The 23,561-nt window shown below is 36.8% G+C and overlaps 1 protein-coding gene across 3 annotated transcripts in view; it reads left to right on the plus strand.

The window, feature by feature from the left end:
- The window catches only part of LOC121405792, a 38,487-nt gene that overhangs the window by 5,121 nt on the left and 9,805 nt on the right, over positions 1-23,561 (plus strand). For 2 of the 3 annotated variants that reach the window (XM_041596744.1, XM_041596745.1), the window contains exons 3-7: positions 11,747-11,821; positions 14,747-14,880; positions 16,432-16,555; positions 17,367-17,562; positions 19,046-19,111. In XM_041596744.1, coding sequence (XP_041452678.1) covers positions 11,747-11,821; positions 14,747-14,880; positions 16,432-16,555; positions 17,367-17,562; positions 19,046-19,111 — 595 coding nt within the window. Of the gene's footprint in view, positions 1-11,746; positions 11,822-14,746; positions 14,915-16,431; positions 16,556-17,366; positions 17,563-19,045; positions 19,112-23,561 lie in introns of those variants that run through there. The other variant, XM_041596746.1, reaches the window with a different exon arrangement.

A 23,561-nucleotide genomic window follows, 5' to 3' on the forward strand; every position in this document is an offset into this window, starting at 1 on the left:
AAAATCATCACCTCTCGCTACCGTTCACCATTTTCGATCTCTATTGTTTTTTGTTTTTTTATAGATTTTTTCTCCCAATTTTGTGAGCGAAATTCGACCCTCTCTCCCTACCGCTCCAACAACGCTCGGCGGTGTGACCAGGCCTTTAAATTCAATTCAAAACTGCTTTCCCCTTTTTTAGGTGTTGGTTGAGGGAAATGGGCAGAGAACGCTTATGATGTCCAATTGTCTTTAAACAGAAAAATAAAGAAAAAAGTTTAAACTGTAATTGATGCCAGCTTTGCCTTTTAAACTCTTAGTTGAAAATGAGAGCATGAGTATAAAACCAGAATCATTGCTATTCAAAAACCTAGGCTATAGGCCTACCCACCCATCAAAGGAAGTTCTTCCTGATGTCAAGTTGATTTTAGTTCAATTGTTTAATGGATTTCTAATGTTATGATAAAAGTGATTGATGCAGTATGTGAGGAACTCTCCCGGACTTCTTGCACTATGAATTAAATAAAGTGTGATTTATTCAGAAAGTTGAAAATGATTTTTTAATGTTCATTGATGAATCATCTGACAGAATCTATGAGAAAAAGTTTCTAATCTTCTTGAAATATTAAGAAGTTGGAAATGATGGATTTTATTTTGCAGGGAGAGAGATCTATAGAAAGAGAATGTGATGAGCGATTGAGAAGAGTAATTTCGGAGCTAAAAAAAGAGACAAAGAAAAAAATTAGTGAAAATCATTTTTACATGTACATGTACATGTAGCTGTCAAGCATTGTGTGCGCCTCATTTGCGAATGGCTGAAATAGTACTCAGGAGTGGAGGATGTGCATGGCATGTGCTTTTTATTAAAATGTGTATGTGAATCACTGAGTGAGTCTGATGACTGAGTAGACAATCAAGACAATTATATGACAGAAATCCTTGGATACACATAGTCATATTTATAATAATTCAGTCATTCTGTCATTCAGTCAATCATTCAATCTCTCTCCAGTCATGACTTTTTTTCGCCTCCTTTTTCATTCAGCTCCTGCATGCCGCATCTGTTTTGCAAGTGTTTTGTTAAAGGACAAGTCCAACCCAACCACAAGTTGATTTGAATAAAAAGAGAAAAATCCATCAAACTCTGATGTAAAATTGTAAGAAAGTTACAACATTTAAGGTTTCTCAAAAAAAGTTATGCACAATTCCACAAAAAAAGTTATGCACATCCTGGTTGGTATGTAAATGAGAAGACTGATGGCATCATCCACTCACCATTTCTTTTGTATTTTATTATAGGAAATAAAAAATATTCTTGATTTCTCCTCATTGTCAAGTGAAACAAAGACTAATACCACCTCGAATATGTGGAATTACATTAGCATTGTTGTAATGCTATATGGTTCAGTCAAGTTGGTCCTTATAGTCAAATCTGTAAAAAATGAAATATTGTACGATTCAAACAAAAAAAGAAAAGATATACATGTAGTGAGTGATGGATATTATCGACTGTCCATTTGCATGTCACCGAGATGTGCACATAACTGTTTTGCGAAAAATAAGCAATACTTCAAAATGTCATAACTTTCATATTTTACATCCGATTTTGATGAAATTGTTAGCATGTTGCTCATTTGATTTTTCTATATTTATTCAAATCATAATTTTTTCTGGGTGGACTAGACCTTTAACAGAATTGTGTGGTGAAAAGAAAGATACATGTAGATACAGTACATGTCTGTCAGAGACGGAGAGAGAGAGAGGAAGAAGATGAAGGAAAGATGAGATTGAGATCTAAGCAACTACATGTACAGACTTGTACTTGATAGTTATGGATTTCAATTTTCTTTGGCTTGTGATATTAAACGGTAGATAGTGTAGTCTTAATCCAAAGACCTGACCTCCTCAAAGTACATGTAGGTCTTCAGTTTGAATATAAAGTTTCATAATGGAAACTTAAAAAGTAACTGGATTTTGTATTAAAACATGGTATTGTACTCTAGAGTGTACATGTAGTTTTGGTTTTGATACAAATTGGACGCTTTAATAGGAGAAACTGACTTTATAATCATTCCAAAAGTAGAAGATGTACTTGTAGAGCAGCTAGAATATAAAATGAAATAATGACATTTCAGTTGAAATCCAGAGTTCTACTGCCTTCTCCTTTACCCCTTTGAAAGTACCCCAGTTTGGAAGTAATTTTGTGAATAGCAATTGTGAGAGTCTGGAATGAAAAAAAAATCACATACATGTAATTCTAGTATGTATATTAAAGCTGAGTCACTGGTGACATTTCAGATGCCCTTTACAAAAGTGCAAAACCACATGACTCATCATTGGCTCTAATTTCTCAAGATGCCCATTCTGTATTTACTCTGCAACTTCTTTTCATTGTAGACTAAAGGTCTGCAAACCAGACTACACACAAAGCCAATGAGTGGAATGGTAAAGTCAGGTGACATGGTCATGTGACCTGATTGTACAATGCACCCAACAAGCAGAGACTTGCTAGTCTCTCATTAGCAGGATCATCACTGTATTAAAATGCCAGGAATGAATTCCATAGGCACGGAGAGAAGAAACAGCTTTGGCATTAGATTTTCAGAAGTTGCCTGAAGGAAAGTTCATGTTTTGTCTTGTCTGCATGTAATATCAGTATTCTAAATTCAATTTATTTTAATGAGGATATGAATTATACTCATGTCCTTTTCATTGGAATTTTTCCCCTCTCACTGTGTAAAGGTGTGCAGTGTCCTACATGTACATAGAACATGCAAGAAATATTGCTAGATTAAAAACAATTTAGTTCTTATGAGAAAAAAATGTCTCTTTTTGAGGTAAGTATTATCACATGCAACTAAGCTTTTCCTTGAAATTTCCCAGTCTATCTCAAGAAAATAATGCTGTGGTCTGTACATGTACATGTATGTGTACAATGTAGGTATGTGACAAAAAAAATGAAAATCCTCAAATCTCAATGAATTTGGTATCATTTGAAAGCCCTTAAAAAGACCTTTCAAATGATACCAAGAACTCAAATTTTCATCAAGAAATTATAAAGTTATTCCAGTTTAAGTCGCGCATATTTATCCAAATTTGTGGTCATTGTCTTAATGTAAAGTCAATGGAGTGCATAACCGATTTTTGTGACCATTTTGAACCCAAGTCTTCAACGGGCTCTAACTTCTTTGTTTTTGAGCCCTTTGAAGTAATTTAGGTATCAATGGAAAGGTGAAAGAAAACTCAATTGATGTGTAATCATTTCACTTGGTAATTTTTCTTCTTATGTGTAAAATAATTTCTTTTAATTAATTCTAATTAATTATGCAAATTACAATTACTCGCCTCTTTTTTTTGCCAAATGAAAGTAATAATGAGAGATAATTTGTATATAATTTAGTTGGCATCAAAACAGCATCATGTAGATAATTTCCTAAATGAATTTGTTTAAAGTATTGTTTTTGTAATTTCTAATGTATTTCTTTGTTTTTCTGATATAAATTACAATTAGCTCTTTTTCAACTTTAGTATTGTGTACATGTATGTATGGGGTCTTTTTTTACAAATAAAAAATATCATTCCTTTTGTACATGTACTTTGTATGGTATAAAAATACAAGTGTGCTTTTCTGATGTATTTGATTGTTTCACCAATTCTTTATGTATTTTATTGTTTCAACAATTTGTTTATAGATGGATAATGTACCTTTCATTTTGGAGACCGTGGGCATTCGATTACAATTTTTTTAAGGAAGGATGAGCAGCAGAGTCTGAGGGTGTAAAGATGTAGCATTGCATGTAATTCAAGTATCAAGAAGGAAACATAAAAATTAAGCTTTAATATATGCATTTCTTGGATATGTATGATTACAACAAAGGCCATGTTCGAGCACTCCTTTTTTAATGAAAAATAAGTTCATATTCTAGCGTGAAATCACTGCACATAAATAAAGCTCTGAACAGCAACAAAAACAGGCATCAAAGCTCCAACACTCAAAACAAGAGAACAAAAGTGACACAAAAACTTATACAAATCCCATCCCCATTTCAACTTATGAACACAACCCTCCCCCCCCCCCCCCGGCACCCTTCTTGAAAAAAAAAAAATAATTATAATAAAATAGAAAAAAATGAATAACATAAAAAAATAGACAATAGAGCCATGTGGAAGTGAAATATTTCCTCTGAGAGTGAAAAATTAAACAACAAATTTTTTGCATTTTAATCATGGGCGGAAATTGGCCCCAAAGGTAGGGGGACGCTGGCATCGGTGGCGAAAGCCAACAGTTTTAGGGGGACCACCAAATTATTTTGATAATCAAAAAAATACACCAAAGGTTATCAACCAAAAATTATAGGGGGACGCAGAAAACTAAATTTGACAAGCAAAAAAAAAAAGAAAAGAAAAAAAAGGTTATCAAAAAAAAAAAAAAAATTGAGGTGGGGGGATCGTCCCCCACCTCAAATTAAGGGGGGGGGTACACTTCCCCCAGCTTTCGCCGCCTATGGATGCTGGCAACTCTGACAAGTTAAAAAAAAAAGTTTATCCCCAAACTGTTGTAAGGTCATTTTCACCCCAAAAAGTTTGACCAAAAAAGAAAAAAAAGAAAGAAAAAAATGTATTATTGTTACATGTCCCCCTATTATTTTGGGTAGGGGGACGTGTCCCCCTGGGATTTCCACCCATGAATTTAATTTTAGAAAAGTCAACATTGATATTCCACTGTCAAAAGCAAATCCAGTTTCCAAATGAAACGATAATCAACCACCTAGACTCTTGAGTCACATAACCTTGGGATGATAAAATCTTTCTGTGACAAATGAATGTATTAAAATCAATATCAGAATAATTATCTACGGTATAATGACAGAGATTTCCCAAAAAAGGCACAACATAATCATCAAGTAAGCAATTTACGATCTAGTTCAATCCAGCATGAACGACTCACTATCGACCGCTCCCATCACCCTGCCAACCGCAGGCGCATCGGGCAGCTCGACTGACGAGAGACCGGCTGTGACAAGGGTAGCATCGCCCTGCCAACGGCAGGCGCATCGGGCAGCTCGACTGCCGAGACCGGCTGTGACAGGGGTAGCTGGCATCTCTTATATCTGGACTGCGCAACGTCAGAATCGCGTAAGTTTGGATTTTTTGATAATTCAAATATATTTCCAGTCAAATTGTATACCTAATCGGATTCTTGTTTTACTTACCATTTAAAAATTTCGAACATTTACGCGTCCAAAAATTTGATGAACTTTCAAGCTCCGATATCCACACTTTACAGGCGAGTATCCACATTGAAACTTATATGTACAGAAAGAGCACATCTTCAGCTGTCTGTTAAAAGGCACGAGATTGCACCTACTATGTGCGCATGCGCATTAAACCCCATTTTCAATGAGCCGCCCAGACAGAGGCGATGCCACTCGTAGCAAAACCCGCGCGAAAACCGTGCCACCAAAACCAGCGCTCGCGATGCCCCGTATTCGCACATAGCTATACAATGTATATAAATTCCTCAATAATAAAGAAATTAAAGAGCAAGGCTACCCCAACATAACAAAACTCTTTTCTGTGATAAAAACAGGGGAAAGTAAAACAAGAATATGATTTCATCAAAATTTGAGAAACAAAGTTACGGGTATTTCAAAATTTTGCTTAATATTTGTTTTCATGACAATTACATTTGTATGAAAACCACCTTGATTTCATATGAAAATGAGAGAGATGATGGTGTCACCCACCCAACCACTATCTTTTAAAAAAAAATATTTTCCTTTTTTTCTCCAGATTTTACAGGGGAACTTATCCAATCACAATAGGGTTGAAATACATGTAATAGTTCCACATTTTCAGGAAGGAATTAACATTGTTTCACATCATAAGGAGAAAAGAAATGAAGTATTTCATGTTTCTTAAAAAAATACTTGGGATTGACTTCCCCTTATTGAAAACCAAGTCAGGTTCACCCTGCAGTATACACTCAATGGTCTATGGGCTATCAACATTTCCCAATGTTAACTTAATTTCTTTTAAACCAGACCCTCTTCCTATATCTTCTTGAAGTTCGCCCAGGAATATTTTTTGCCAAACTTATTGCTTTTGTAAATGCATGAGCTACTTTATTTGATAACTGGGCACATAAATACACACTTGACTTGAGATTGATAACATTGGACTACAATGTTAGTTTCAAAAAGTAAATATCAGCTTTATCCCTTTATTGTCAATATGAGGAGGCCTTGCCCTGTCAACCAACAAACATGTGCCAAATTTCTAGCAAGTAAAAACTTGTCTTCAGAAGTTGAAATTACAAATGTAAGAAGCCCACTTTTTTTCATCAACACTGATTGATGAATAATCAGGTAAATGATGAATCAAGACTTATGGACCATTTACTGTGGTAACCATAAAGATTTTTACATTTCAGCATATAAAATTACCCTTTTCTATTTGATTTACACTGGAATTCTTAAATGCTTTTTAATTAGTCAAGGAACTATACAGAACATGTACATATATTTTTTTGTCTGATCGTTTCTTAAATGTTTAATCAGCATACTCAGCATGTTCAAGAAAATGTCCTCTTAGAGGACAAATTTCTGCTGAAGTATTTCATGAAGTTTAATGATCTTTGGTAGGATAAGAAAGCCCAAATGTTGGACTTTACAAAACAAAGGGGGAAAAATGTTGTATGCCAAAATCTTATATCAATTACAATGTAGGTATTGATGGTGTCAACAAAAATGAAATGTCCTCTACAGTATACTGTGCAACAATTTTTGAGGACATTTTTCTAGATTGAGCTTCCAGAATGTAACATTTGTATTGTTGCATCTCCAGGAATGGAGTATGAAAAGGTAATCGTAATCCACAAAATCTAATTTACTATAGTATTGTTACACTATAAGTATAGGTCTTGAATACACATGTAGAGTATATTATCTCGGACTTTCAGACTTTTGTATACAATGTCGGCTATCAAATATGTGTAAAAAGTAAATGAGTTAAAAAAAAATTCATTAGCTCAAAAAGTGATTTACCTGGTATTCACATTTTATGGCGTTTATAAAGATTGCTTAGTTATTCTGTGGAAATAATGAAGAAAAACAATGGGGAATTAAAAAGAAACAATATAAAACCAAGCAAAAAGTGACTAAACATTTAAGATGGCTAAGTCTTTTCACTCCTAACATTAAAAAAGAAATATGTTGCTTTTTAGAAATTGTTTTAATTCAATGCAAATAAACTCTAGTGTAGACGGAAATGTAAAACAGCTGAAGAAAACACAAGTCAAAGAAAATGAACAAAATAGGAAAATGGCAAAATAACCATCCTACACATGGAACAAACTTTGTGCATTTTCTGTAGGACTACAGTATTATCACAGTTTAGTTCAACAAACATGCACTGGCAAGTACATGTACATGCAGACCAGCGCTTCTCAAATGGTGGGCTGCAAAGCTCTCTCAGGTGGGCCGTGAGGAGATCCAGAGGGAGAAAAAAAAGATAGGAGAAAAACTATAGTAGATCTATATTTCACAGACCTGTCCAAACATGGTATGTCCAATCAATTTACCAGATATTTTCGAATCCCGGGGGGCCACTTACATTGGCGAGTGGATACCATGCGCGACCAAAAAAACACGTAAAAAGGATGTCTTTTTCACGATAGGGCACGTTACGTACGTAACGTGATAAGGGTGTCAAAAACACAAAAATAATGAAAAAAGGGTATCTATTTCGCTAGGAAAATTACGTGTTTAGGGTCGAATATGCGGGGATGATAAAACAAAATTAAAATGTTTTTAATATAAAGGGTGTCCTTTTTGCCCCCAAACTTCGCGTTTAGAGTCCGATTTGCGCGAGGTGTAGAAGGTGGGGTCGTACTAAACCAATTAAGGTAAAGCCGACGACCGAAGGACCCGTAACAATAAAACATTCCTGTACTTGTTTAGGGGTTCATTTCAGGGAATATTTGCTAAGAGTATCGTTTTGTTTCCAATACTTGTTAAGGGTAGGGTTTCACACGCCAATACTTGTTAAGGGGTGCATTCTCAGAAAATGGAAATTACGTGTTTAGGGTCCTTTTCGAGACCCCATGGTCGCGCATGGTATCCACTTTTGAATGGAAGTGGCCCCCCCGGGTTTCGAATGCAGATTACATGTAGTTCTCAAACTGTTTCGAATGTGCCCAAAGTTTTGTGTTCAAATTTCTTTTTTTTTAAGTTTTGGTAGTTGGGCCTCAAAAGAAAATCTGAGAGTCAAAGTGGTCCTTGAGTGAAAAAAGGTTGAGAAGCGCTGATGTAGGTCAATGTTGACAGTATTATGTGGTCACATTTTTGTGGTTCTTCTTTCTGGGTAAAATCACTTCTTCAATTTCTGTTGAAATGCTTTTTCATGACTGTTGAAACTGCAGTTATCACTCTTGTTTGTATGACATATTGAATCAAGTATCTCTAGAGTCAACGTCATGATTGTGTTTACAGTCATAGCCCAGGCAAGATCCGGCAAGTTTCTCATTCTTGCCCAATTGACTTTTGGGCATGTTTACAATAACCACTCTTTTGTGTTTTATTGTATTACATTGTTCATTGTTGTGTTCTTTAAATGCCTCTTTCCCATTGCTGAATTGATCGACTAGAACGGCCTCGTAAAGTCGATCAGTTTCACCTGGTTAGTTCCTACATGTATAAACATGTAGCTTGGCAAAGTGAAAAAAAAAAAATTGATTGACTTTATAGACCGTAAAAAAGTCATCTCTTTGTAAAGTTATTTGATCTCTCAGCATTTCATCACTTTCATGTTTGCTCACAAATCTGTAGGCCTCCATGTTTAGCTTAACTTTAAGGAATGCATTGTTGCTGGGAAGAATTCCACTATTAAGGATGAAAAATTGACGATCCTATTAGACATTGGTCCCATTCTTCACCAAAATCCTACGTGAATAATTTGATTAGTTTGATCTCTCTCTCTTTCCCCCCTAATATTTGAAATCCTTGAAAATCCCATTGTATACATGTAATAGCTAACAAATAAAAGGACCCATGGAATGATATGGCACCGTGCCACATGTACATGGGCGCGGGTTCGACATTCCCAGACCAGTTGCTGCTGGGCCAGTAACTTTCAAGAAATACATTGTAGCCAGATTTACTGGTCTGACCATAGACCGAGGCCCTATTCGTAATAGGTCCATGGTCTGACATGACCAGTAAAAAGTACATCAAACTGATACAAATGATATTGACTCCTCTTTGTAAATGAAAAGTACATAAAATATTGCTCTGGCATCATAAAAAAATGACTCTCATTATGTTGTGTGTGTATGTGCACTATTTACATGTTTTTTTTTGAGGGGGGGGGGGAGAGGGGGCAATAAGAACAATAAAAAATGGCAAAATAAACTCAAGTCTCTTTTTATGTTTTTTCATAATATTTTTAAGGACCAGTAAATTTTAGGTTTGTACCAGTAAACCATGGAAAACTGGGTATCCACTGGTCCGACAAGAACAGGTTGGACCAGTGAAAAAAATGGTCAGTGTAGAGCCCTGGATATATACCGATTTTTAGAGAACTTTCTCAAGTCTGAAATTAATCTGACCACTCCCCCTACTATTCAGTAGGTTGGACAGTCACATTTCACACCAAGCCAGACTCTGAAAGGATCATTTGTTCCACGGTTTAACACGATAGTCAGCTCAAGGTTTGCTACTACTGCATCATGTCTGTGCATGTTCAGTTTATTACAATGTTCACATTCATCAATTCATGTGTTATTCCTGCATTCTAATGTGAAGGTAATGTAGTCTCTCAATACAGTCTGTTTTTCAGGTCATTGATAAGGGGGTTGCTGCACTTTGCATTTAAAAAAGCTAGTTTGCAATGATATTCAGCATCTACAGGCTACAGCATATAGAAGATTGCTTCAAAGTTAAAAAAATTGATGAATATATACATGTATGCAACATTTTAAATGTGAAATGCAATAATTTTGCAGCCATATTTCCCCTACATGTATATGTATGGCTACCATATGCAAATTTGTAGAAAACTCCCATTTTTAACATTTATATCAGTTTCAAATAGGTGGTTAAATAAATGAATAACACAGCTGTTTTCTACTCGCTGTATGGCCGCTGAAGGGGAAATGTGACTGCGTTGTCAGAAACATTGAAAATATTATTAAAGTTTTGAACTGTGAAGCACTCTTCTAAGGAGTGTGTGTACAAAAGCCTGTGCATGATGTGCCCATTCAAACAGGTTTGATCATAAAGAAAAAACATTTTAGTATAATTTCATTTTTTTAAGAAAGAACATTGTTAATATAAATTGTCTTTTTTTTAAATTTCAGGGTGAGGTCCAACAATTTGATTTGAATAGAAGAAAAAAAAGATAGAAAGAGTTCATGTTTGTGATTACACATCTCGATTTAAGAATATTGTTTGAAGGTACTGGTAATTTGTTACATGTATGCCTACATGGCATCCATATTAATAATGCTTCCTGTAAACCACTGGACATGTTTCTGCTTGCCTGGCTGGCTGGATGGCGCAGAGTGCAATCTGTCCTTTCCATCCTTCCCAGTTCAATTATTGTTCATCCGCTGTGACAACTGTTTGCAAGGAACAATAGGGTTTCCCGCCCCTCTTGCATAGTGTGACAAAGCTCTCACTGTATTGCTCCAACTTCAATTTATAATGCTTTTGTGAAAACATGAATTGGCCGGACATTATATATTTTGTAGAGTATCAGGAGTAAAAAAAAAAAGAAAAAAGAGGGGGATGGGGATCATGGGGGTAAGAAACAAAAATAGGTATGCTCGGCAGATATGGAGGCTGATTCATGCACCAGTAGTGTTTCACCATTTCTCCAGCCAGGGAGGAATCCAAAACCCTGATGTAAGAGAGAAAGAGGGACAGGGGGAAGGGGGGGGGGGGGGGAAGAAGAGAAAGGGAGGGGGGGGGGGGAAGAAGAGAAAGGGAGGGGGGATTCTGCCTTTGGTAGCCAAAAATTTGTGAAACTATGCAGGCCTACACGTACAAACTGAGAAAAAGATCTACATATTCCCCTTTTCTAATAAAACCCTTCATATTTTCCAAGGTGGAATAGGTAGAAAATTTAATGGAATAAGGCTGACATGATAGGTATTTGACCACAGCCTACCTGCTACCTGTACTATACAAGTAAATGCTGAATCTTGTATTGATCTTATTCTTAATGTGCACAATCATGTTACTCGTGGAGTTGTTGCCCCAGGAATACATTCCTAATTCCGAAGCTTCGTTATTCCGAAGGTTCGTTATTCTGAAGGTTCATAATTCCAAAGGTACTGTACGTTAATCAGAAAACAAAACGAGGTTAGTTAGTCCGAAATTGTAATGATTAACGAACCTTATTTCGTTTTCGGACTAACGAGTCTAATGAACAACGAACCTTATTTCCTTTTCGGATTAACGAATCTTCGGAACAACGAACCTTATTTAGTTTTCGGACTAACGAACCTTCGGAACATCGAGCCTTATTTCATTTTCTGATTATCGAACCTTCGGAATAACTCCACAAATGTTCGGATTAACGAACCCTTTTTCGTTTTCTGATTAACGAACATCGAGGTATAGGCAATTTACGTGTTTTGGAATTACGAACCTTTGGAATAAAGAACCCTCGGAATTACGAAGTGTAACTGTTGCCCCCAGGATAAATACTAGTACTAATTGGATACTGAAGAAGATCTTTACTAGTTTATTTTTCTTTCATCCAGGTATCCCCAATACCTCAGTTTCTCAAGCTTCTACGAACAGTTGGAGCTCAGGGCAACACTTTCACAGCCAAAGAAGTAAGTTGATTGTTTTTGCATTAAAAGCAGCTTTTACACTGGCTGTTTGGTGGATGCCGTTTGCTATATAACAAGAATTCAACATTCCAAATCTGTTAATCTGTACTTTAAAAATCCCAATATTATGTGGAGGGACAGAAAATGGTAACAGTTTTGCTCTGAATTGTAGGAAATTGGTTTTGATTGTTAACAAGTGTAATACAGGACCTGCTTTATGGGTACCAGCTTTTGAAGTCATGTGCAGACATGTATGTACCTACTGTATATCTGACCAAATAAAAAAATATGATAGTGCCCCCCAAATAAGATTTCTTTAAGCCAAATCTTATTTGAAACTAATAAAGAGGCGCTTTGCCGCATTCAGAGGTTATTTTCTTATCATATGGACATGATTACAAAGGTCTGGAAACTCGTATAAACTGTAAATTCTGAGCTTTCAGGGATATGAAAGGCTCGTTCAGGTGTTGGTTCCCCTCTTTTGGCTTTTAATCCACTAAAATTTACAATATTTTTGTATTTTTCTATTCTATCAATTTTACAGCAAGATTTTTTTTTCTTTGACAACATTTTGCAGCAGGAGAAGAATAATTTTCAATTGGTACATCAGGCCGGCCTGTCTTACTAAGAGTTATGATTGATCAGATCAATCATAACTATGGAAAGCCAGTCAACATATAAAATACATGTTTGTTCAAAATATTTTCTCGAAAATTCACTGATTTCTTGACAATTCAGTATGCTACTCTTTGTTTTCAAGGGACATTGAGCAAATTTCCTAAAAAATTATGACATTGATGGATTTCCATATACATGTATCCTTGAATTTGATTGGATTGATCATAACTTTTTGTAAGACAGGGCCCAGTTGACTAATGGCACTCCATGAAAAAGTTAGGTCTCAGTTAAAGGACAAGTCCACCCCAACAAAAAGTTGATTCGAATAAAAAGAGAAAAATCCAACAAGAATAATACTGAAAATTTCATCAAAATCGGATGTAAAATAAGAAAGTTGTGACATTTTAAATTTTCGCCTTTTTTCAGAAAAAAGTATGCACATCCTGGTCGGTATGCAAATGAGGAGACTGATGACTTCACTAACTCACTATTTCTTTTTTGTTTTTAATATGAAATGAAATGCGAAATATTCCAATTTTCCACCTGTTGTCCTGTGAAACAACAATTAATTCCTCCCTGAGCATGTGGAATTAGCATTGTTTAATACTATATGGTTTAATCAAGTTGGTCCTTAGTGCTAAATCTGTAAAAAAATGATTGTATAATTCAAACAATAACAAAAAAAGAAATAGTGAGTGAGAGACATCATCGACTGTGTCATTTGACACTGAATTGTGCATAGCACTGTTTTGTGGAAAATAAGCGAAACTTTCAATTGTCATAACTTTCTTATTTTACATCCGATTTCGATGAAATTTGCAGTGTTTTGCTAGTTCAATTTTTCTCTATTTATTCAACTCAACATTTTTCTGGGTTGGACTTGACCTTAAACTTTGGCCATTGGAACACCACCCAGTGTAGAGGTACTCTTGATAGGGAATCCACCTGTTAGAATAAATTTTGATGATTAATCCGTACAGTCCCTGGATAAAAAGAAATACATCCTGGTTCTCGCATCCTGGTTTCAAGTATCGATTTGCTATTTTTACAAGGCCCGTTGATTAATCATTTCCAGTGTAAACTATAAAACCAATAGATGCTTTCAAACTGACTCGACCTCCAAAATATCTCGAAATTTTTCTGGCTTCCAAATTTATAGCGATAATAATTTTCCATTCATACCCACCCTGTACCAGACACTAGGTTGTTTCAGACCACCTCGATCCCAAGAATATGGAGGTTGTTAGCAGGTACCGTATAAGCTAGCAACCCAGACAACCTCTCGCTGGGATGGAAATGATTTCATAATTTGCTTTCACATTGTGAGAACACCGCTGACCTTGGAAAATATCCCTTAGAAAATTCTCATAATATGACATGGAGCTACTTTTTAGGGGGTATTTTTTGGGGGGAATATTGCCAGAAATTTTCTTTCCACCAAAAAACAGTATTTTCTTATGAGGGTAGTACTGTATAAAATCAGTCAATTTTCCGATCAGAGGTTACCTGGTATTCTCGGTTTTCAGGTGGGTCTAAAAGCACCTTGTGTTTCTTTTGTGTGCATTGTGTTCATAGCTTTCCTTTTGTATGTTTTGTAATATGATGATGATGAGCTCTTGTCAGAAATGTAATGATGCAATTTAATTGCAGCTAATTATTTAATATTTTAAGCCTCTTGAAATGACATTTGAAAGTGAGATGGTATACCTGAGAGGATGCCCCGTCACAAATGATGAGAAATAAGAAACTGAGGGATATGTAATTGCTCATGATGATCTATGTACACTGTAGTAAATGACTAGACAGCGTACATTAATAATATGATGAAAAAACAATCATGTTTTGGGAAGTAGTCAGCTAGCCACACATGTACACCATCAGTGAATTGTGCTGATGACGAGGGCAATTTATAGTTTTAAAAAAGAAAAGAGAAAACGCTGTAGATTAGCCCCAATAAAGTGTTTAAAATTCTGCTTTGGTTGTTGTTGTTTTAGCTTATACGTTGAGTATTATTCAGTAGTGAATATTTGCGCCAAATATGGTAAAAATATTTGTGCTAGTCTGGTGTCAAGACCCGTGTGTCAATCAAAGATTCAAGCAGGGTCTGTGCCTGCAGACTAGATTGAAGCTGCTGACACTAGTCTTTGTGTCATGCCCATCCTACATGTAGGTACTCTCTTCAGTGGAAGTATAATTTGTGCTACTTGTAGTCTGGTGTGAAGACTCACTTGTTCACAGTAACATTCAGGGTCTGTGCCTGCAGACTACTATTGATTCAAATTGCTTCTTTTTTTGTCATTCTCATCCTAGGTTCTCTCTTATCTAATCAAGTACATCAGCTCGAGGCAGCTTTATGATCCCAACGACCCAAAGAATGTGTTCTGCAAATCAGACCCACTCGGCCAAGTCTTCAAAGTCCATTCATTCACGATAAAAGATGCAAAGTAAGTGCATACAAGATTGCTGGACAGAACACAGGTAAATTGCATGGTGTGTTTGGGGTCAAAGGTCAATAGTGTTTGGGTCAAAGCTCAGGTGTTATTAACTGCACTATGCATTTGTAGGTTCTTGATATAATAGGAGAAATACATGAATGAAAATATAGGATGAGTAAAAATTTCATTCGAGAAAAATTTATTTTCCTTCAAAGTTTGGAACAATATTACAGCACACTAGATTTATATGAAAGTAAAAGAAGATAACCCGTAGAACCCATCTAGATTATCTCGTTCCAAATGTTCTTTAAAAGTGCTTTTTATGAGTGCAACTTGTGACAGATTCTTTTTTAACATCCATCATGTTTGCATTTTTAAAGCTGTTTCCTTTGTGACTGACAAAAACTTGACCAAAGGAAGCTGTGGTTGGAACGAAACGTCAAATTCTTGTGCCGTGAATCCAGGGTAAAAGAGTCAATAAACAACCAATACACAGAACCTACTATCTGTACATACTGAATGCATCCATATTTTGTACTCCAGGAGGGTGTTTCACAAAGATTGAAATATGACTCGTGTGGTGTTGCAAGAAATTTGCGATCAATTGCAAGTCTATTTTTGGTCCCTAGAAAGTCAATCATATGTCTTACCACCAATTTCCAAATTGTGATTGATTGTTAATCTGCTTCTCGAAACAAGGAGTGTAATCTGCTTTGCTACGGCTAACGTTGTTTTATCTCTTGTAAAATTGCAACAGAATATTTGCAATTGATATTTTCTTTTAACACCGCTGAGTCGCACTTAAATGCTGATGTGCACACGTATGTTATGCACAATCTGATTGATGGATACGCAATAGCGCGCCTCCCGTGCGCATGATCTGCCCAATGTGGTGATGTCTTCTATACCGTACACAGCTGGGGATTAACGTGCGACTCTATAAAGTCACACTAATAAATCTTTGTGAAACACCCCCCTGACCTGCCAACTGTCCAGACTTCATCTTGATATGTGCAGATTTTCAACTTTCAAAATGACCCACAATCTGGTGATTCTGGACATCATGTCAGAATAAAGGAGTGTGATAAAACTATTAAAATGTAAATGAACGAGCCCACTTTCATATCACTGCAGTATATTTCAAAATGTTTTCAAACCTTCAATTTATTAATTTTAGGTGTGAAAATTGTCTCTATGGCCTTGAAAGTTGCTAAAATCCAGGAGCTTCAGGGGATGCTGGCCTCTTAACCTTTGTCCAGTGGCCTGTAGCACAAAGTTTTATGAGCTACATGTATGATCGTACAACAGTTTTCTACGATTGATTGCATTGTCTACAATGTACATCAATCATGGAAATCAAGGGTAAAATTAATCGCTAACCTTTGTGTTACGGGACCCAGATTCTGCATGATGGCAGGTATGGTCAATTCAAACGTCTTTGAAAACCATGACCTTAGGGTCAAATAAGTTTACGCACCTTTGGTATACATGCGTCCTCTTTCCCAATATAATGCTTTGTTTCCCAAAACTCAGTTTTTCTCCAACTCTCTTGACTTGTAGGAGGTTACTCTTTGAGAATATGAAGGTTCTTGATAAACCACCAGAATTACCGACCATTCCAAGGATACAGTCCCTACCTGAAACTAGGAAAGACTACTACATCACCTTCCGCAATAATCAAGAGGTAAGCCTTCAGATTTTACTCCATTTATGGGACAGACAGAAATAAATTGTAATTGGTGCCAGGGACAGGGGTGTTTCTGAAAGAGTTAAGTGTGACTTCAGTATACCCTGTTCTCATTACAGTCCTAAAGCTCGTTAAGTGGAAGCTACAGGTAGGTTAATGTGTAATGGAACGCTCAAAGCGGTCTTGGAAGTGTTCGTCCAAACCAATTTGGAACACCACTTCTTGTTGTGGTTTTCAAATCCGCTTTGCCTAGTTTAAGCGAAGATGAGGATACCAATGTTCCTTGGGAAGTGATCTTCGGACAATTTTGGTGTGCTTCTCCAACCACTGTGTGTAGAATGTCTGTGCTGCAGTTTGAAATTTTGCGCTAAACATGTTACCCAACTGAAAGCTAGTTAAAGCACATTAGAATTTTATTAATAATACCCCACAAAATTCTATAGGATTTAACCTTGAAAGTATATCACCCAATCTCGGTCGCAACCATCCATGCAACAACATCAAATTTTATCACGAACATTCCTTCCCACGTTAAGAACAAAGACTGCATGAAATATAAAAAAAATTGACATTTCTGTCACATACTTGTATGAATTGATTATGCAAATTTATGTGCAAAAACCTATTAAACACCCAAATTTATGTGAGATTTAAGTTTAGTAAGTCATCTGTTTTCATGATGAAAGCCAACATTTGCCTGATGTATTTTGTTACTTTAGAATATCTAGTTCTTTCTTTTTTATTGAATGTAGTAAGATTTATTATCAGTCCTTTATCGCTTCTTTTCCTTTTTACTTTGTACTTACAGCACACCCATGAAATGGCACCGGCTCCTCCGTACCCCCTCCCCCATCTGTACACCCACCCCGCCCCTAGGTCAGCCTACCAAACGGGAGTCAAGGTGATATCGTCGGGGGTCGACGTCGCAGACGGGATCGACAAGGATTTCTTTGACCAGCAAGTGATGGAGAAGATGCTTGATACAGTATCAGAAGGGAGAGAAGGTAGGGCTGATGCTCAGTCTCTTTGGCCCGATTTCACAAAGGTGGTTTTTAAAACCATCGGTTGAACCCATGGTTTATGCAAATTTCCTGTATAAATTACGCTTATTTGCCGTGTATGGTAAAAAATGTCCCATGCTGATGCGCGCTTTTGTCACCGTGCGCCAAATTGATGCCTGTTGCCATGGTTGAGTACGCTATTTTATTCATTAGTCCACTGTTTTGAATTAATGAGTCCACTCTTTATATAGCGTATTTAACCATGGCAACAGGCGTCAATTTGTTTCAAAGTCAGAAGACTATTAATCCACTGGGCCACAACGCTTCACATCCACAAGGGTCACATCCGCTCCACAAGGAGTGCATTTTATGGTGGGTTTCATCACTGTATATCTATAAATTTCAAGTTTGAGAAAATCTTATAGAAATTTCAGGTCATACTCATGCAACAACATATGCAACCATTATGTCGCACCAAATACAATGTTTTTAAGAGCTAATGATATTACATCGGCCTTAGCACTGAAGCCCTTATCAGGTGCTCAAGCATTAGAGGAATTACTTCCTTCCGGGCACTATAAAGGGTATGTTAACCCGTAGCGTGCCATGGACACGTTTTCTTGCAATTGTGTCTTAACAGTCGTAATGATAATTTTTCTCTTTAATGATGACAGTACAGTACAGGCATTGGAAAACAAAAATGCTATTTGTATAGTGTCTGTGGATTAATTTCCAGTCATCAATTTGGAGCATGATTTTTCCATATTTTCTTAGGGATTAAAAACAAATTATCTGATTTTTCAATACAAATTAATGTGGCATGTCAGTTTCCAAATTTAAATGCAACATGAATCATAATTGAAAAAGTGATTACAAAACGTGGATATAATGAGAAACGAACGGTGCGTTCAATATTCTCCATTTCCTGTCATAAAATTAAACATCTTTCAAATCATAATTCGGAGGAAAATTCAAACTTCAATACACATGCATTTATAGATGCGATCAGCTCATATTTTACATCCTTCAGCATCATGAATGCAATATTGGAAAATTTTGAAATGCCTGTAAATTTGCTCTTGCAGTGGAAGCCTACACAAGCAGGTTCAAGAATTGACTTTTCTTGTGGTGGGTCAAACTGTGCAGTAAAGCTGCGCTAAAGGAAGCAGGAAATTTAAAGACAATCAACAAATAATCAGCTTTATGCTTACGACCCTGGACAGTGCACTGCTGATCGTGTTTATGCTCTGTGTTTATGTATTGAGTTTTCAGTCATGATTCATGTTGCTGTTTAATTTGAAAACCGACATTGAACACACCCATGGTTACTACACCTTGGTGGAGAGTGGCAAGTTTAGATGAACGTGTTGTCAAAGGATGCAAGTGCTGGGTGGGATCTGATCCCCCCGGACCTTTTGGATTAAAGTCTGGAGTCTTATCCATTAACAGTATGACTTTCAACCCATTTTATTATTTTATTTTCCAGGAGGTACTGACGAGCCCGATGTTGGGATCTCTGTGACTCCGCCCCCTCAGACATGTCTTTCATCTAGTGAGTACTACCATGGTGTTCTTGGTTAAAGCTAATTGAAGTGTATCTATGACTTATTATTATGATAATAATAATAATTATAATTAAAAAAGAAGATGAAATTATAATAATAATATGCAACAATGATAATAATATGCTTATTAAAAATGCAAATGTTTTAATAGCGCTGCATACTATTACCCCGGCTTTAGCATGGCTACCCTGATCGGGCGCTCGAGCATACTGGGTACCCTATCTACTACACCTGGGTGAAGAGTTTCAAATGTAGATAAACGCCTCTGGGTGTTTCCGCAGGTTGTTCTAGACAAGCTGTTAGATCTAAACGGTCTTGGCACAAAGGACAAAGCAAGAATCCGAGGTAATCCAAGGGAAAATACACCCGAGAAAGTCTAGCACAATCGCGAGATCACACGGCGTGATCTACTGTTGGACTGTAGATCTAAACGGTCTCGGCATAAACGTCGCATAGAAAACGGACGTCCTTTATCTGAGCGCATGGCCTCGATCGTTGTGCAGCGTTCGCTCTCCCCCTTGATTGACATTTTTCCATGACATCGCAATTCGCAAGTCCAAAGGCAGACGATGTACCTCTTGCTTACTGCAGATGATTTAAATGGCCCCTCTTGTTTTGGTGAAGAATTTCATGCCGTGTTTGCTCCAGACAATTTTCATGTGTGACACAAGAGAGAGAGATATATATAGATCTAAACGAGATATAAAGTAATCAATCAAAATCAGAATCCCATGATGAGGAGAGTAATGCATTGAGCCTGTTGGACGTAGGTCTCTAACAGTGTGTGCAACATGACTAGCCGTCTAGGACAAACTAAAACAGAAAAAAAAGTATTAGAAATGTTTCAATACTCCTCCAAACAGACTGATTTTAGCTGTCTAATGTGCACCTTGAGGAGGGCTGTGTTCCCATTGTTTATTACAGCGTGTGCAACATGGCTAGCCATTTAGGACAAACTAAAAAAGTAAAAAAAAGTATAAAAAGTTTCAAAACTCCTCGAAACAGACTGATTTCATCTGTCTAATGTGCACCTTGAGGAGGGCTGTGCTCACATAGTTTATTACAGTGTGTGCAACATAGCTACCCATCTAGGAGAAACTAAAAAAAGTATTAAAAATTTTCAATACTCCTCTAAACAGACTGATTTCAGCTGTGTAATGTCCACCTTGAGGAGGCTGTGCTCACATTGTATATTATCAATTTTTCAGGAGAAACTGAACAAAAAAATGTTTTAAAAACTTCTCCAAACAGACTTACTTCAGCCATGTATTGTGCATCTTGAAGAGGGCTGCAATTTACATGTATGCTCGCAATGTTTATTAATGTGGCAATAATTGTAAAAGGAGATAAGATATCATGTTTTCAACTACTTGGTAAACATTAAACTTTATATGAATCAGTCCTGGCTTTCAAATAATAGATTGATACAGGAAACAATTTGCCCCAGGAATATATTGAACTTATAAAGCCACAAAAACATCTTTAAGTAGATCATAATCATAGCACTGTCAATATTTGTTCCGAAGCGCGGGAAAATCATGTGCATTGCATATAGGGGAAGAAGACAATGAAAATGCTCTTATCAGAATGAAAATATATTTCAACACCCATTTGTGATAAAGAGGATCTTTTCCAGGGCTGTGGAATGGGAACATTGAAAATTTTTAGACCCTTTGTAGATTTAAATTTCTGAATAACTATTAACCCCATCTTAACTGGGCTACTTGGGACCAACATACTGGGGGGGGGGGGGGGGTCAAAATTGACCCTCTCCCAGTTTGAAGGGTTAAGCTAGAACTCAATAGGAATACAGCTTATACCAATTATATTTTTATCCAGCGTTTTTTTTTGAAGGAGCGTTATGGCCCAGTGGATTAGTCTTGGGACTTTGAAACAGAGGATAGTGGGTTCTAATCCCAGCCATGGCGCAATTTCCTTCAGCAAGGAACTCATCCACGTTGTGCTGCACTTAACCCAGGTGAGATGAATGGGTACCTGGCAGGAATTTATTCCTTGAAATGCCACTGCGCTGTTAAAGGCTGCAGGGCTAAATCCAGGGTAATAATGCCCAAGTCAAGACCAACCCAGAGTCTCTGAAGAAAACAACAGTTCAAACAGTTCAATGGCTCTATTTATGAATTGGGTGATCCATTCCGAGATCTTAGGGGGCCATAATGCCAAAATCCGATTCAGATGTTTGGCAATTACCAGAAATCTTATCTTTGAAACATTCTTTTTTTTCCATAAGAGCCTACACCCAAAAGGAATTGATGCAGGATTACAAATTCAGGGAAATTTGTGATAGGGTGGATAACGTCATCCAAGAATTGTGTCCAAAGTCTAAATTTGATTCTTGTGTCAGGTCAGTTTTAAGTCAGTAGTGGCAGAGGAATGTGACATTCATTTGGAAAAAAAAAATTCTTCATAATTTCTGGAAAGTTGGAGTACATTGATGACAAAATTATCAGGTTTTTATGATTCATGATAACGTTCAAAGGTCATGTTCCATTCAAAGAAGATCTTGGTAACCTGGTAAATTTCCTATTGGGCTATGTGTGCTTTGTCTACTTTCTATTTGGTCTAGTTCATCTACAACCTGAGGATGTTGCACAAAGATTGAACTATGACTTAGACACCATTCTCACTACCTTCCTAAAACCAGTTTAGTGGAAACTAGTTTAACGTGTAGTGAGAATGGTCGAAACGATCTTGCAAACCAGTTCAGAAAACCACCTCGATGTAGTTTTCAAGATCACTTTGCCTTGTTAAACTGGTTTTGGCGTGAGGACACAATCGCTCTTCGGGAAGCGATCTTCGCACATTTTGAGAGCGCTAATCCACATGACAGGTGTAGCATGCCAACGCTGCGGTTTCGAATTTCGCGCGAAATGTCTCGCCCCACTGAAGAGTGTTTGCATAGAAACAGGATCGTTTTCCGTGAAGTGATTTTGAAAAACCACTTTAATGTGATCAACTGTAGGCCTGAAAATAGAGAATGACTTTCTATCATAAACCAGGATCAATAGGTTTCATGTCAATAATGTTTATTATAGATATGATTGCACAGAGTATCAATTTCAAACAGATAAGATTCAAACTCCTGTCTTGTTTGCGATCTAATCAACTTTAGGAAGTCATTCTATTTTAGTGTCAATAATTCAAAAGTTTAAAGATACATGGACTTTTTACCTCACTGTGCCAAGTATAATTGCACTTCAGATGGGGTCTTATCTCTAAGCGCGGGAAAACTTGTTTGTTGACTTTACAATGTTACTCAGTGTCTTTTGATGCTTGAAAAATGAGAGATTGACTATCTAGGTGGTTTTAGACCATGAAGTTTGTCAGTTCCAGGTATTTTCTGATCGGGAAATTTACCGCGATCATAAAATACCAGGTAATATTGGCAATGTGAAAGCAAATTACGCGTAATCTCCCTGAAAGAAAATACCCACTAAATAGTAGGTACTTGTCAAAATTATGAGAACTTTCTAGGGGACTTTTCCAAGGTAGCAGGTATTTTGGCAATGTGAAAGCAATTTACGGGAACTTTTATTTGGGTTGGCGCCGTGGATGGCTGCTGAGGTAGTGATTTAGAATCTCGCGCCTTGCCTCCTTATCAGACCTTACTGCGCATGCTTGTAACTTCAGGAGCTTATCCCGAAGGGTATGTTTCAGGGCGGTGTGAGTGCAGGAATAATTAATGGGTAGTTTTTAGCCTAGTTCTCGTAGCTTGACAGGGATTCTTATGATCGAGGCGGTTTGAAACCACCTTCTGCTTCTCAAAGAGTTGAAGGATTAAATATCTACTACAGAAATAAGAGCAGAAAACAGGCCTTGAATTTCATCAAAACCTGTTGTATTCTAAAATCTGGGCCCCGTAACACGAAGGTTATTAAAAAAAAAAAATGCTTTTTGGAAAGAACGATTCTGATTGGCTCCCAGTCAGTCTCTTGAACAAAATGCGCATGCAATGGTGATAGTGATAGTCCGTTTGAATAATTAATTGCTAACTTTTGTGTTATGGGGCTCAGGTTGAAGTTGAGTAAATAGCCATGGTTTAAAGAGAAATACCAGTAGTTGCAGTAAACACGGATTTCATGAGAAAGTCTATAAAACCAGGCTTAATTGTCAGTATATCATCAAGGATCTAGATCTGGTTCAGTTAAATAAACTGAACTTTGTGAAATCTTGAAATCTACGCTGAAAATGTTCACACTGAAGATCACCAACACAGATAGGCACACGTGGGACAGTGTATTATTATTGCTGGAATAAAGACCAGACGGAAGTCACCGAATCCGCGCTTATTTTGCTTATTTCTCAGCAATTACACAATTTCTTTCAGATTCCTTTCGCACATATTTTTTATTCATACAAACAGACACTTTGGTGGTCATTATATGAGGTTCTGTAAAAAATCATTTTGAGATCGTTACC

Source organism: Lytechinus variegatus, chromosome 19, assembly GCF_018143015.1.
Source record: "Lytechinus variegatus isolate NC3 chromosome 19, Lvar_3.0, whole genome shotgun sequence".
Classification (NCBI taxonomy): domain Eukaryota; kingdom Metazoa; phylum Echinodermata; class Echinoidea; order Temnopleuroida; family Toxopneustidae; genus Lytechinus; species Lytechinus variegatus.